Source organism: Sus scrofa, chromosome 2, assembly GCF_054392235.1.
Source record: "Sus scrofa isolate SSC_HxYL_T2T_F1_AM1 chromosome 2, Sscrofa_HxYL_maternal_Yorkshire_Landrace_v2.0, whole genome shotgun sequence".
NCBI lineage: Eukaryota > Metazoa > Chordata > Mammalia > Artiodactyla > Suidae > Sus > Sus scrofa.
The window spans coordinates 144,285,614-144,301,888 of record NC_139384.1 but is presented as its reverse complement, the minus strand read 5'-3'; the positions used below and the strand labels follow the sequence as shown (position 1 = coordinate 144,301,888).

Sequence of the window (16,275 nt, the reverse complement as noted above, 5' to 3'; positions counted from 1 at the left end):
ATTTAAGAATTCTTAACCACCCACCTACCCTCAAAGAATAGCAACTCAGAACAGCTTTCATTTTTTCGTTTTGAATGTCTGTTCTGAGAACTTCCAAATCTGTATTCTAGACTTCTGCTCATCCTCTGCCACTCCAACCCAAACAAAAATTGGGCTTCTTCCAAAGTCTTCACTGATTTAGGGGTACATAATGGATCTACGTTAGACTTTCTAAGTCTCCCTTCTATGTGTAATATCAGTTGTTCTAAACATACACTTAAGATAATACCCTCAAGGTCTTTTTAACTTTCACAGTAGCTATTGATAAATACGTTTTATTCTCCCTATTAGATGTAAAACTTTGAACTGCAGTTGGGTTGTCTGCTCCAGGCAACTTGAAATTTTAGAAAGTAAATAATAATGCAGCTCAGGAGTCAGATTGCCTGAATTATTCGCACTTTACCACCTGGTGGTTATGTGAACTTGGACAAGGTTGTCCAGCCTTACTTGCCTCTGTAGTCTTATTTTATAGATAGTAGTCTCTAGATTATTAGGATTGTTGTGAGGTATAATGAGCTAATGGAAATAAGAATCTGAGCAAAATCTGGCACATAGGAAGTTTTCAAGAATGATTGTAGTTACTCATAGAGTAGAAGTGGATTAAGTTGAATAAAGATGGGGAAATTGGGGGACTTTTTGTCCCTTTCCTTATGTCTTGGTTTCTTGTAGCCTTTGTAGTAGCCCATCTGCTCTATGCAAAATGGGGAGAATGAACAGGGAATTTGATTAAGAGGCCCTGGAAGCTCACCGTCATCATTTGGCCCTTCCATTGCTAACTATGTAAATGTTCCACGGGTTTATGAAAAACAGAAACTGCCTTACCATCAAGGGATTTTTTTTTTTCATAGTAATTGAGTTAGTTATCAACTATTTATTGAATTCTGCTTTATATTCCAAGCTATTATATAGGATTAGAACAAGTATAAGATTTGGTTCCTACCATGAAAAAAAAAAAGTAGCTTCTTGTTAAGGACATGAGATGTACACTTAACACACAATTCGATAATAGTTAAAATAATTAAGCTGGTATTAGAACTTGGAAATTAGAATATTACTAAGTTTAAAGAAGATCTGAAATAAAATAGCAATAGTATTTCTGGAAGAGATGAAGACTTGAATGTGTCTTTGAATATTAGACAGTGTTTAGAAAGGTGATTCAAGTCCTTTTAAAGTTTCAAATAAAGTTTTCAAAAGATTCTAGTTTTATGTAACACCCAGGAGAAAAGCAGGGTAGTAATGGGATATGTATTAGGAATATTCAGAAAGTGAAGAAATAATTTTTTTATCATCTCTCTCTCAATAAGACATCATCTTGGAATCTTTTCTAGCCTGTCATTGTCTAGACATTTTTAAAAACCGTATTAAGAGATCTTTAGAGAGCTCAAGGGGTAGAAGGTTTCTCTCCCTCACTTTTATTTACCCCTGCTCAATGTGTTCTTTATTTACTCTGTATTTCAAATATAGCTCGACTTCTAATAAAGTTAGATGGTTTTTAAAAAGCCTGTAGAAATAGATACATAACATTTATATATCTCTTACCTTTTCTACTTTCTAGAAAATGAATGGTCATCTCCGGTTATTGAATATTGCTTGTGCTGCAAAAGCTAAGTGGAGACAGGTTGTGCTGCAGAAGGCTTCCCGGGAGTCCCCTCTGCATTTCAGCCTTAATGGAGGGACTGAGAAAGGATTTGGTATTTTTGTTGAAGGTGTAGAACCTAGTAGCAAAGCTGCTGATGCTGGACTGAAACGTGGTGATCAGGTAAGTAAATAACCAGTGACTTAAAAATTAAGACTTCTTATAATTAATGTCTCCTACTTTTTTTCTCATCTGATAGTTCTTCAAGTAAGCATGATCAATATAAGGAAATATTTTTTCAAGCCTCTTTTTAGAGGCAGTATCTTTAAATGGTTCACTTTAAAAACGTAATTGCCATTCATACCTTACTGTTAATGGAAAATTTGATATAGTATATCTGGAAACAGCCTAATAGTCCCTGTCCGTCCTCCAAAAATTAGGAAACTCTATCTGCCAGCAGTTGCACAATATTGCAGAAAGACTGGTATGTGAGTTGGCACACTTGCTTGCTTTGAAAGAGTAAGTACTTCTGTCCATACCACTCTAAAATTAAGTGGCCAAAGATTACTGTAAATGATGGTTTCAGTTTAAGTAATGTTCATATGGTAACGGAACTATATACATAAGCCGAGTGAGCCAGGTGAGGTCTAGGCAAAGAAATGAGATGCTGGGAGGAAATTGATAGGGATTTATTCTCACCATATAGGTAGCAGTTAACTGTTGAATGGTGTGCTTCACAGTGAGGTTCGTGACAACCTTCGTACTAAAAAACAAATTCCTAGACCCTCTTCAGTCTTAATAATCTTATTACATTTTCTAGAGATGAGGACTAGAAATCTGATTTGCACAAAGCTCTCTAAATGGTTCTCGCACATACCAGCACATCAGGCTGAATGATTCTGGAAGCTTAATATTTTCCATTTAAAATTTGTTGTTCATTCATTCAGACCCTGAATTTATTTTACTTTTAACCAAATTATGCTGTAATTTCTAAAAATTATAAGGGCATGGAGTTCTCGTCATGGCTCATTGGTTAACGAATCTGACTAGGAACCATGAAGTTGCGGGTTTAATCCCTGGCCTTGCTCAGTGGGTTAAGGATCCGGCGTTGCCGTGAGCTATGGTATAGGTTGCAGATGCCGCTCGGATTCCACGTTGCTGTGGCTCTGGCGTAGGCTGGCAGCTACAGCTCCGATTTGACCCCGCACTCCATGTGCCTCGGGTGCGGCCCTAGAAAAAGACAAAAATAAAATAAAATAAAATTATAAGGGCATTCACATAATGAAAAGTTCTGTGTACTTCAGAACAGAACAGTGGCTTTCAACCAGTGATGATTTTGTCATCCAGGAGACATTTGGCAATGTCTGGAGTTATTTTTGATTTTCATGATATGGGAATTACTGCTGGCATCAGTGGATAGAGGCCAGGGATACTGCTAACTAGGCTGTAACACCCCAGAACAAAGCAGCCACACAACAGAGTGATCCAACCCAGGTATCAATTGTGCAAGGAATTAAGAAACTTTTTTTTTTGTCTTTTTAGGGCTGCCCTCTTGGCATATGGAGGTTCCTAGGCTAGGGGTTCGAAATGGAGCTGAAGCCACTGGCCTACGCCACAGCCCAAAGCAACGTGGGATCCAAGCTGTGTCTGCCACCTACACCACAGCTCACGGCAACGCCGGATCCTTAACCCACTGAGCGAGGCTGGGGATCGAACCTGCAACCTGCATCCTCGTGGATGCTAGTCAGATTCGTTTTTTGCTGAGCCACGATGGGAACTCCAAGAAACTCTTATATAATAAGTAAAACTTATATTATAATAAAGTATTTTAAAATTTAAAAATAAGTGATTTAATTTTTTTAAAAAAGGCTCTTACATGAAGTTTTAATGATATCCTTCTTCCCCAAGGAAGCTTTTTAAAATAGTGATTTCTAGGCCTTACCCCAGACTACTCATCTATTAGTTAGGCACCTGGAATCATTATATTTATTGTTCCAGTATTTTTTTATAAACATACTTAAGAAATTCATTCTTCGCAGAAAAAAAGAAATCTTGCGGTTTCATTCCTGAGAGAGCAGAAAAATAATCATGCTTTACTTCTCTCAGTCTTCCCAGGTATTATTGAAATTATCTAAGATTTTGGATATAGTTTACAAAATTATTTTAACACTATGGATCTTCTCTTTTAAGAGCACTTTGACATTTGCATGAAGTATCATAAGCTTATTACTAACAATCATTCAGACATTTGCACCTGCCGTACTGAGTTCACTGATGACCTCCACTTCATCTGTGCCCATATGTCCCCATTATTTTGATTCTTCTCACAATTGTCTTCTCGTACTTCTAGAACATTTTCTAGTACTTTTTTCAGAAAGGGCAATTGGGTACTTTAATTTTGTGCATCCTTACGCATCTGATGATGCTTTTGTTCAGTGGCATATAAAAATCTTTAATCACAGTCATTTTCCCCCTCAGAACGTTGAAGTCAGAGGAAAGTACCACATCCTCTTAGTATGGCCCAAAAGAAGTCCAAACTATCCTTTCTTTAATTTTCTTTTCTAGGTATCTTTGGTTCCTTCCCCCCACCCCCAACTTTTGCCCCACGGACCTCCACAGTGATGCTTATAGATTCTTTAAGTCCTTGGAATTAAAGGTTTTCTTGAGATGTATTTAAAAAAAAAAAAAAAAAAAAAAAAGATCTCTGCTTTCTTTTCATGTTACTGAATGATCCATTTCCAGTATATAGACTAAAGACTGTCTTGAACTCTGGGAATTCTACTTCTGTGATTTCTTTTTCCTTTTCCTAATATTTTGTTTCTTACTCCTTTTTGTTCTTTTGAAAACTTTGTGTCATTCCTTGCCACCTGTCCTTTGTGCTGCCTTTTTTTTTTCTTCTCATTATGTTTATTTCTTTGTCCTTTTCCATGGAATTAGTACTTTTGGAATAAGCTTCACGAAGATTCTGAGGTACAGCCAAGTTTGGGAAGCCCTGATCTGAAGGATCAGCAGTATCAATGGAACAAGATTCCATCACAGTTGTACTTGTTGCTTTTTGATTGCCTAATTCAGTCAGTGGGGAAAAATACTTAGTTGTATTTAGAGTACCACTTTTAAGTGAATTTATCTCTTTTAAAAGTAGTAAATTTGCATTTAGAATACGTAACTAGAATTTATTTATACACACACAGGTGATAATTTTTATGAGCTGATCTAACATGATTAAAATTGTTCCTTAATATGTAAAACATATGTTTAAACAAATGTTTTTTCCATATGATCCCAGAGGGAATGAACTTGAGGGAAAAAAAAAAAAGTTTGTGGTAGATATTTGGGAAAATACAAAAATGTAGAGAAATTATTAGTAATTTTACCTCTCACAGAGGTAACGGTTCACATGAGTGCATTTTATTTGTATTTAGTTTTTTTTACCATTAAAACTTAAGGTTGCAGAAGTAATTAATACTGTTGCTGTCTTAACTTGTATTTTTCAAACTTTTCTCAAGATAATGGAAGTAAATGGACAAAACTTTGAGAATATAACATTTGCGAAGGCCCTTGAAATTTTGAGGAATAATACTCATCTTGCACTTACTGTAAAGACCAACATTTTTGGTGAGTTTTGTTGTAAAAAAACTATCTGAGAATTTCTTTGGCCAGGGGAGTGGGTAATAGAAAAGAAAAAAAGTCACTACAATGAAAAGGAAGATGGTAAATACTGAAAACATGTTTCTGTCTATGCTATTTGAACATTTTTAGGATCTTTAGTGCTGAGATAAGTATTCTGTATTCTAGAATATTTTTTACTTGCGTTTAATTATTTTGAAATCTTAGTTTTAAAATAGGTGTACAGCTACAGTCAGTCAATTATGAAATGTCTACTGAGTATCTACTATGTACTGTACTTTGCACGGAGATACTAAATGACTTAACAGTCATAGGGTTTTTTCCCCCTGATAATGTGCAAGTCAGTCTACTTCTGATGTTTTAGCTTTCTGAAATAATAAAATGAATGCTAGATTAGCTGTATCATAGAAATAAATTGATTTAAGACATTGAATTAATTAGTGAATTGCCAATTTTTAATAACAGTGTACTTCACCTTTCTGTGTAAAAATATGGATTACTGTGCTTGTCGTGTTTTGATCATGTTAATATTGAATGAAGCTAGGATGAAGCTTGTACTTTTAACTTAATCTACTGTTTTGATTTTTTTTTTTAACTTTTAGGAAAAACTGAGTTTCATTAGATATCATAAAATAAGGGTGACAGGAAAAACAGTTTAACAATTGAAAACTATTAAAGAAACTGTAAGAGTCCTTATGAAGTAGGGAAGAAAAAAAAAATTCTCTACATCCTTCAGGTTGAAATTTGAGGAATAAGAGTTGAACTTAAAAACCATGCCTTTGTAAAAGGAAGTGTGTGTATCTGTATCTGTCTCTGTGTCTTTCTCTCTTTCTCTTTGTCTGTCTATCTCCCAACTTTGGCTCCTCCTTATACTGAACTTACTCATAATGAAAAGTGAAACATTTGGTGTTTTTCCTCTTTTCGCTTGGGTGCCTTTTACTGAATTACATCATGCTAAATCTGGCATGTAGCAATCTATTGGCAATTTCCAAATATTATATAAGTTTAGCATAGAATAAGTAAGTAAACCTTAACAGTTTTTAGATTTCCTAGCTTTTGACTAGTATCTAGAAACACCAACTTTTGGATTAAACTAAAAGGACTCTGATTTTGAAAAATATGAAAGCAAAGATTGCTCTGACCCCCAAAACAAGTTATTTAGTCTCTCTAAACTTCAGTTTCTCCATTTCTGTTTTATAGGGTTTTTGTAAGCATCAGTACCTTTCAACTTTTTGTGCCTGGCACATAATAATTACTAACTGGTATCAAATATGGTTGTGTGTAAGAAATAATGACAGTATAATGTAGTGATTAATAACATGAACCCAGAAGACAAAGTTCATCTGAAAGATGCAAGAGGAAGAGAAACCACAACCTCAGAACTCTTTGATGAGAAACGATAGCCCTGCAGAACCCTAGATTGACTATTGCAGAGGGTAGGAGTTAGAGGTGGTGCTTCAGAAGGGAATCCATACCCTCAAGACTTCTTACCTCAGGCAAAGTGTAGTCAGCCAACCTTCTCCCCATGCAAAACACCAAAGAGTACCTCAAAGGAATATTAGTAGAACATTTGTTGAAATGGAGTATTTTAGTCTGGATGTGGTAGCTAGAATAAAGTTCCAGTAACTCTGGCATTACCATGACGCAGAACTGAGCAGTTAGGTCATCCTACGTGGAACTTAGAGTCAGAACATCTACAGAAAGAAAAGCTGTGACGAGAAAACAGATTTGTTTAGATGATACTAGATTCTTGGTCATTTTGTGTATGAATTAGAATTGACAGCAAGGAATCACCAGGCGTAGAGAACCAGAATTATTGCAGGGGTGAGGTGAAGAACCTAGTAAGTGAGTTTCTTCTGGAGAGAAAAAGAAGAAAATCATTTCTAGAATTCTTCTCAGGAAAAAAGACAGCCGAGAAAAATAAGTCTTAGATGGTGACTTCAAGTATGTGGAGACATATTTTAGTAGCAAAGGCAGAAACATTCAGTAGAAGGAATAGTTAAGTTGAAGAAATCAATTTTATTTATTTATTTATTTTATTATTATTATTATTATTTTTATTAGTCATTTTAAGGCTGCTCCAATGAAATATGGAAGTTCCTAGGCTAGGGCGTCTAATCAGAGCTTTTGCTCCTGTCGTACGCCACAGCCACGGCAATGGGGGATCCGAGCCACGTCTGTCACCTACACCACAGCTCATGGCATCGCCAGATCATTAACCCACCGAGCAAGGGATTGAACCTGTGTCCTCGTGGATATTAGTCCAGTTCGTTATCTCTGAACCATGACAGAAACTCCCAAGTTGAAGTTTTTTTTTTTGTTTTTGTTTTTGTTTTTGTTTTTTTTTGTCTTTTTGCCATTTCTTGGGCCGTTCCCGCGGCATATGGAGGTTCCCAGGCTAGGGGTCCAGTCGGAGCTGTGGCCACCAGCCTACACCACAGCCACAGCAACGCAGGATCCGAGCCGCGTCTGCGACCTACACCACAGCTCACAGCAACGCTGGATCCTTAACCCACTGGCGAGGCTAGGGATTGAACCCGCAACCTCATGGTTCCTAGTCGGATTCATTAATCACAGAGCCACGAGGGGAACTCCAATATATCATTTTTATAAAGAAAAAAAAAGATAAAATGAAATTAAAGTGCTATTCCAAGAGATCTGAAAGAAAATGTGAAGAAGAAAGTATTTAGGAAACAATGGGAGACGCCATTCTAGAATGGAAGAAGAGTGCGACTCCCAATTCAAAGGAGTACCTATAATCGAAGCAAAATTAGTTTAAAAAAACATGTCAACTTTCTATTTCAAGTATTGACTAGGTACACCTAAAAGAGATAGACTACTAAAAAGCTACCTGCCATTGAACAGAAAGGAAGTTAGACCTTAAATACGTGAACTTGAACCATATCTGTCCTGGGACATTTGCCAGTACACAAAAGGCAACTGAGAGACTGAGTCTCTTTTGGCAATAGACTCCCAAGAAAAGGTGGAAGAGTTGGAATCCTGCCATTGCTAAGAGCACAGACCCTGGGTGTGTCAAATCCTTCACCCCTAGTCCTGAGACTGTACCCCCAGAGGATGTTTCTTTTTTCCCCATGGCTGTTTTCTCATCAATAGAAATAGAAACTCAGGGAGTTCCTGTTGTGGCTCAGTGGTTAACGAATCCGACTAGGAACCATGAGGTTGTGGGTTCGATCCCTGGCCTCCCTCAGTGGGTTAAGGATCCGGCATTGCTGTGAGCTGTGGTGTAGGTCGCAGACATGGCTTGGATCCCATGTTGCTGTGGCTGTGGTGTAGGCCAGCGGCTACAGCTCCAATTAGACCCCTAGCCTGGGAACCTCCATACGCCGTGGGAGCGGCCCTAGACATGGCATAAAGACAAAAAAGAAATTCACAGGTTTATAGTGTAGAGCCCACTAAAGGCCAGAACAGTCTACCAAAGGCCAGAGCGCTCTAGCATAACAACATTTGTTCAGGATTGGGAACTCGAATATCTGACTCTGAGGAGTACGTGGACTGTGTACTCTAGGCAACTCAAAAAAACCTCACATTTTGGCTTGGCCCTGTCTCTTGGGTACTTGGCCAAAGAAAACAAAAATGCTTTTTTGAGCATTTTAGTAGCAGCCTATTATTTGTGAAAGTATTTTTTTAAATATAAAGTCAAACAAATAATCAAAGATGGTGAGGCTCTTTTAAAAATCATTGTAAGCCGGAACCAACAGAAACAGAACCACAGAATCTGCAAAGTATCAAACATATGTGACTTTAAGGTACTGTTTTTGATGTGTCCTTATTTCCATGAAGGTAAAAAGCAAATTAAGAATTCTGGTTCTGGGTAAGATGGAGCAAACACGTGCTACCTTTCATCTCCCTCTGAATTCAACAGTAAAGCCTGGACAGAATCATGACCCATCTATTTGAGAACTCATAGAATTCAAAGTATTACCACCAGCAGTGAATTTATCATTTTTTCACTCCAGTATCCCCTGGACTGGACTCAAGGCAGCATGAAACCTGGATGTGAATATTATGGTGCAGACCTAGAAAGATTCAGGAGTAACCGGTTTAAGGAGTAGGAAAGGAAACTCATAAAGCTCAGGCAGAGTTACGGAATTCCCATAGTTTTGTTTTTGTTCGTTTGTTTCCACTCTTTTTTCCCTGTATTACTATCTCGGGCTCCAGCCTCCAAACAGTCTTGTGGCATTGACTGATGATATGTTCCTCACCCTTTAGTGGAGCTCTGGCCCCAAGAAGGCTAATGTCATTGCTTCCCCTCCCCATGCCCCACCCCCCACCTCCCAGTCTCTTTCTCCTCTAGTTGGCCTCTAAGGCACTGCGGTGGACAGTTTCCCTCTAGAGGACCAAAAAAGAGGACATAGGAAATGGAAAGTATCAGGTTGATAATTGAGATGGAGGAAACCACCCCATAAAATTGTTGATGAAATCCTGGGTTTACCCCCATCCTGTGGGTGCATGAGTCTAAACCTATTTGGCATAGCATAGACTTTGAGAACTGGCACGAATAGACCTCTGCTCATGGCCTAGACTGACCACTAGGTGGTACAAGGTGGACAGATCCACATAACACTGCAAAGACTTTGAAAATTAAACACTAGAACCACAACCCACAGAAGGCTAAACAAAAATAACAACATTTTCTAAAGGATGCAACTAGGACTCAGAGCAATTTTAATTTTACAGATTCTCTATTACAGTTTTCTTTGTATTTGTTTTGTATACAGTTTGCTCAGTGTTTGAATTTGTGCCTTGATGTCACTCATCAATTTTAGAAATTTCATGGCCGTTATTACTACAGATATTTCCTTTGCCCCTCTTTCTTTCCCTTCCTGGTGGGAAATTCTGTATTAAAAGATTTGTGTCCCATCTGTCTCTTACTTTCTGTCCTATTCTTTCCATTTTTTCTTTCATTATGTTTGAGTTTGGATATTTTGTAATAATCTGTGTTTAAGAAAGTTATTCTATTTTCTGCTGTATCCAGTCTCCTGATAAGTGAATGCATTGAATTTAGTTTTAGATAGTTTTCACTTTTAGAATATCGACTTGAATCTCTTATAAAATCCACTGCTCTTTTGTACTTTTTTTCGTCCATTTAATTTCTTTTCCTCCATGTTATTTAATATATTTATAGTGGTTATTATAAAATCCTTGTGTGTTAATCCTAACATTTGGATTATCATTTATACTTTATTTTCTTTTTTTTTTTTTTTGTCTTTTTGCTATTTCTTGGGCCGCTCCCGAGGCATATGGAGGTTCCCAGGCTAGGGGTCCAATCGGAGCTGTAGCCACCGGCCTACGCCAGAGCCACAGCAACGCGGGATCCGAGCTGCGTCTGCAACCTACATCACAGCTCCCGGCAATGCCGGATCGTTAACCCACTGAACAAGGGCAGGGACCGAACCCGCAACCTCATGGTTCCTAGTCGGATTCGTTAACCACTGCGCCACGACGGGAACTCCTATACTTTATTTTCTTACTTTCTATGTCTTTTTTTTATTATTATTACTATTTTCCCTATTTTTATGGCCACATTTGCAGCATATGGAAGTTCCCAGACCAGGGGTCAAATCATCTATGGCCTCCTCCATAGCCAGGGCAACACTGGCTCCAGGCCGCATCCACCTATCAGCCACGGCTGTGGCAGTGCTGGATCCTTAACCCGCTGGTGGAGGCCGGGAGTTGAACCTGTATCCTCACAGAGACAACGTCAGGTTCTTAATGTGCTGAGCTACAGTGGCAACTCCCACTTTGTGTGTCTTAAAATTTTTTATTGTGTGCTTTACTTTGTATATAAAGGAACCTTGGTAGTAAAATTAATTTTTTCTCACAGATATGATTTGCCATTTCCTCTGTTTAATCACATAAGGTAAGCGAAATTGAGCCAGGCCACACTGGGTTGCAGAATTAGTTAGACCGTGTCCATTGGTTTCAGGTTGAGAGCAAGCCTTGTCATGTGCTTGATATAGGCCCCTCTTCTAGTGGAGCTTTGTCTCTAAGCATTGAGAGATGCTGGGAAATTTCACTCTGTTTTTTCAGCCTTGTTCCCCTACCCCTTCCCCCACCTCCAGTTTCTTGATTTAGAGTCTGGTAGCTTTCTGTCCCCTTTTTTAAAATAAGTTCTGCCCTTCAGAGATTTTGCACTTAGCCTCCCACACCAAGCAGATAAATCTGTTGTTGAAAGTCTCTCCCTGTTTTGTGACTGTCTCCTGAGTACTGTGAGACTCTAAGAAATTTCCAGCCTTGTGCCTTGTCTTGCTAATAGAGATGTCCCAAGAAGAAAAGTGACATTGCTTAGGGGCTTCTTCGTAGTCCAGTGTCTCTGCCAGTACTCACAGCCATCCAAACTTCCCTTTCCCCTTTTACCTGATCCTTACCTCCTGCTTATGTTTAGACTCAGCATATTCCCCCAGAGAAGAAAAGAGCTGGCAATCTCAGTTTACCCTCTTTCTGCTCTGGAGTGTTCATTCATTTATTCCTCTTGCCTTTCACAGCTTTATAATATCTTTAAAAGTCTCGCCACTCAGATAATTACTAATTTTAATTTTTAATGAAAGTAATATATGCATGTTTTACATATTAAAATACTAAAGGACCCAGTGGGACCATACTGTGTACAGTATTCTTTATGTTTCCATAGTCGTTCATACAGGTGTACTTCTTACATAATTGATATTGCATAGAATTCCATTGCACTTTTAGCATAATCTATTATCTGATGTCATATTAATAGATATTTAGGTTGTTTACAGATTTTGCTGTTTACGGTGGTATAATAACAATCTTCTATACTTTTATGCTTTTTTTAGGAGCTATAAGATAAATTTGTCAGAGTGAAATTATATTTATAGTTACTGCAGTTTTACTTCCTAGAAGTTTCTTCAGTCTACATACACTTCATGCATCAGTGTATAAGAAGACCTCTTCAGTGCATATGCATAGCATCAACTTTATTATTTCTGACAAACAGTCTTTAATAATGAGGGAAGCTGAGCACCTTCTTTATATACTAACATTTCTTTTCATTTTTCTGTTTTCATGTTGAGTTACTCGTCTCTTACTGGTTTGTTTGGATGTCTTAAATAAAAGACAGTATCTTTTTGTCCTGTGGGTTGCACGTATTTTCCCCAAGTTATTTGTCTTTCGACTTTACTTGTTCATTTGTTTTGCTTTGTGTGTATAAATACACCTTACGTAGATGAGGTGAGTGAGAAATTTTTGTGTAGTTAAATTTATTAAATATTTCTTTTATTCTTGGGCACCTTCATTTCTGGTTCATGTGTTATATCTGATACTGATGTTTAATGGTATTGTAATTGCATTTGCTTACCATCCATTAATTTATCCTTAACTAATTTTCTTAAATTTAGCACAATCATTTCTCTTCTTTATCTGTAAATCACAAGCTCTGCAGATTTTTACTTATAATTATATATACAGGTCCAGTGAATATAGAAACTACTTTGTCGACTCTTGAGTTGGTTTACATACACTGCAGCCGGGGATATCGCTGCCCAAAGATTTCCTGTTGCTCTTAACAGAAAAGTCAAACACCTCAGCACAGCATTATCAGGCCCTTTCTTTACCTTGTTCTCTAGTTATCTTGATTATCTTGAACTTTCCTTCTGCCACAACTACTTTAAACTTGAGTTTTCCTCTGCCTCCTCCTCCTTTTGCCTAGTTGAAATCAATTCACTTTACTGATCTCTTCTTACACAGTAACTTAGTTAAGGAAGATTTTCCCTTTCTTACTGTCTTAACTAGTTCCTCTTATGTTGTCTCTTTACCATGTGTCGTTGACTGACTGTATATTCCACAGCAGGAAGAATCTGCAAATATCTAGCTTAATGCTAGCAAAATCTAGCTTAATGCTTGACATGTTGATGGGTCAGTAAATATTTTTTGAATGAAAGTCTGGATTTGAGCTCAGAAAAGCATTTTTTATCTTTATCATGTGGCTTAAAGTGAAAAGAAAATTCTTTTAATTTCTTTTTTTCGGTGAAAAATTTTTAAGAAATTAAAATGAATTTATTTTGAAAGTAAATCCTTGAAAGGTGAGTCCTAAAAATTTCCATTATCTTGAAGACAGAAAATGTGGGGTTTTTTTCTAAGCTTGCAGTGTCCTTTGATAAGGTGATAGCATCCTGGTTGAAACTTTCCAAAATGATCAAATTTTACAACTAAATGCTAAGCTGTTTATGTTGTAACATGTCATTTCTTGTTGCTTGTAAGTCCTTTGATGTTGTGGGAAACTCTAGGTTTATCCCATAATGACAGGAAAGATCACAATTCTTTGTGGTTTAAGTTTCAATGGGCACGTTTATACAATTTATAGCTTTTCTTTTATATAGATACAGAGTACTACTGCTTATAGCTATACCTCCTGTGTAAGCTGAGGTTCTACCTCTTATGTGGCTGAAGACCTGCATTCAAGAATAGGCAGCCACCACTTTTCTTTCATTCATACTCCTTCCAGGTACCATCAGTTTTTAGGAGTGTTGTCTTCTACTTTAGCATTTTTCCTCTAGCAGTTGATCTTTCTTCTTGGAGAACCTATTTAAAACAAGAACAACTAAAAAGAAAAAAAAAACTTTATAATGACATTACTTAAAAACAGGTGACACAGATTTTCTTAACTGGAAAATGAGACATCAGTAGCTTCTAGATATATAGCTTTATACAGATTTATCTTTCTTTTGCCTTATCCCAGGAAGTACAGCCCCTCTTGAGAGGTGAAAAACTAGATCTAGGCAAAGAGATTGCTCGAAAGGCAAGTCCCCTCCTTAAGGATGAATTGTAACTCACCAGACTTAGGGTTGACAGAAAGTTAGGTACAAATAATTTTTTTTTTTTTTCATTTCAGACCACTGCAGTGAAAGCTTATTAGCTGCTTTCACTTTTACTGAGTGACTTAAGTCATAGATGTTACCTTAAGGAAATTGTCGTATAGTACAAAATTTAGTACTATTTATTTATGATAAAAAAAAAAGGTCCTACAGAGAACTTTTTTTTAATGGCTAAATTTTACAAAACAGGGGCTGACTTATAGTACTTAGATCTCATCTCAAAAGATAGATATGATGATGAGGCATAACATATAAATGATAGAACCTAAATATCTGTTTTTAGGAGTTCCCACAGTGGTGCGATCGGATCAGTGGCATCTTGGGAGCAGGTTCGATCCCTGGCCTGGCACAGTGGGTGAAGGATCCAGTGTTGCCACAATTGTGGCTTAGGCAGCAATTACGGCTGAGATCCTGGCCCAGGAACTCATGTGCCATGGGGTGGCCAAAAAAAAAAAAATCTGTTTCTATAAAATCTGGGTTGATTAGTAATTATAGTGTTGATTCCCTGAATAGGAACCCTTGGGCTTTTGAAACATGCTAACAATCAGCCCACTTCATTTCCATTTTCTCCAGTGACTTTATTTTATCACTATTGGACAACATCAGAAGTACAGTCAGGTATAAAAACTGAAAAGATGATAAATAAAGGGTGGGTATAAATTTCAACATGAAATGGGTTTTAATTAATGAGGATGTCATAGAAAGCGACCATGTTTATCCTTAAAATTTTTGGTTGGTGTAAAAACTTTCTTATGAGAAGAAGAGAAATGACAAATTTATTTATTTGTTCCCACAGTGTTCAAAGAATTACTTAGTAGGACTGAGCAAGAGAAATCGGGTATTCCTCATATTCCAAAAATTGCTGAAAAAAAAAGTAATCGCCATTCAATCCAGGATGTACCAGGAGATATTGAACAGACTTCACAGGAGAAAGGAAATAAGAAAATAAAAGCAAATACTGTTTCAGGTGGAAGAAACAAAATCAGGAAAATTTTGGACAAAACACGATTTAGTATATTGCCTCCAAAACTATTTAGGTAGGTAATGACCATCTCAGTCATGTAGGCATTTTCCTCTTGACTGTAATTTTTTTATGGGAGAAGGGAAGTTTGGGTCAGTTCTGTTTTTATAGAACTAATGCATCGTAAAATCTGCAAGCAATTTATATATAAGTAAGAAATTCTGAAAGTCTCATTATCACTTCCATGAAATCAACGTTGTTAGCTTATGTATTCATCTTGTTTTAAATGTTAGAAAAGACTGCTCATTTTATTTTAGGAATTTTTTTTTTTGTATATTTTTGGTCCAGTTTCTGTCCCTTGATCTGCAGTATGGATACTTTAAAACTTGGGACATATTCACTAATACTATTTTTTGGTCTTTCAAATCTTCTTTCTCTTTATTACACTGTTTGTTCATTCCTGAATTCTGAAGCTGATCTTTTTAGTCAAATCTGTTTCTGTTTTCAAAATGAAATGTCACCTGATCTGAGTAAAACTTCAGAATGATCAAGTGATCCCAGTGTCATGACTAGGAATTACTCTAATATATATTATATCTCTGCATATTTTATATTATCTACTTTCTAAAGTAATTACAAAAGTTCTAATCGAATACAGTACCTAGCGCATAATAGTCATTTATTTAATGAATAAGTTAAGACAATGAATCAGTGAAAGAAAGAAAACATATTCAAAGAAAATACTTAATTCAGCTCCTGATAGTTCCTCGCACTGTGCCAAAAATTATAAAGCTGGAGAGAAATAGTCCCTGCCTATAAGGAATTCATATAAGGAATGCTTTATTCTTCACACATTTATTATAAACCAGGCACAATGTCCAGAGTTAGAAATATTTAAAGTAGAACAGTTTTCTTGCCCTCCAAGAGCTGATCACCTAAAAGGAAAAACAGGTAAGTGGTCCATTACAGAGTGATAAATATTTTAATATGTACAAAGGCAGGAACAAGCTTGGTAGGTTTGAATAGAGTGTGTTTCTCAGTCCATATCTAAAGATGAAGCACGGCAGGTAGGTAAGTGAAGGACTTAGACTCCTATGCTAATGATAGGGACTTCACTCTGTTGTAATAGGGACCCAGAGAAGGTGTATAATGTGGCAAGATTTGCTCTTTTAGGAAGATCTTTCCTTTAGCTGTGTTAGTGGTTTGGGTTTGAG

The 16,275-nt window shown here is 37.0% G+C and overlaps 1 protein-coding gene across 24 annotated transcripts in view; it reads left to right on the top strand.

Moving 5' to 3' along the window:
- Positions 1-16,275, top strand: part of RAPGEF6 (Rap guanine nucleotide exchange factor 6) — a 244,827-nt gene that overhangs the window by 167,691 nt on the left and 60,861 nt on the right. For all 24 annotated transcript variants that reach the window (XR_014838754.1, XR_014838756.1, XR_014838755.1 and 21 more), the window contains 3 exons: positions 1,595-1,798; positions 5,122-5,230; positions 14,897-15,137. Coding sequence is in view for 19 of the 24 variants with exons in the window: in XM_085014495.1 (XP_084870621.1) it covers positions 1,595-1,798; positions 5,122-5,230; positions 14,897-15,137 (554 nt within the window). In the remaining 5 variants the exon portion in view is untranslated. The remainder of the gene's footprint in view (positions 1-1,594; positions 1,799-5,121; positions 5,231-14,896; positions 15,138-16,275) is intronic.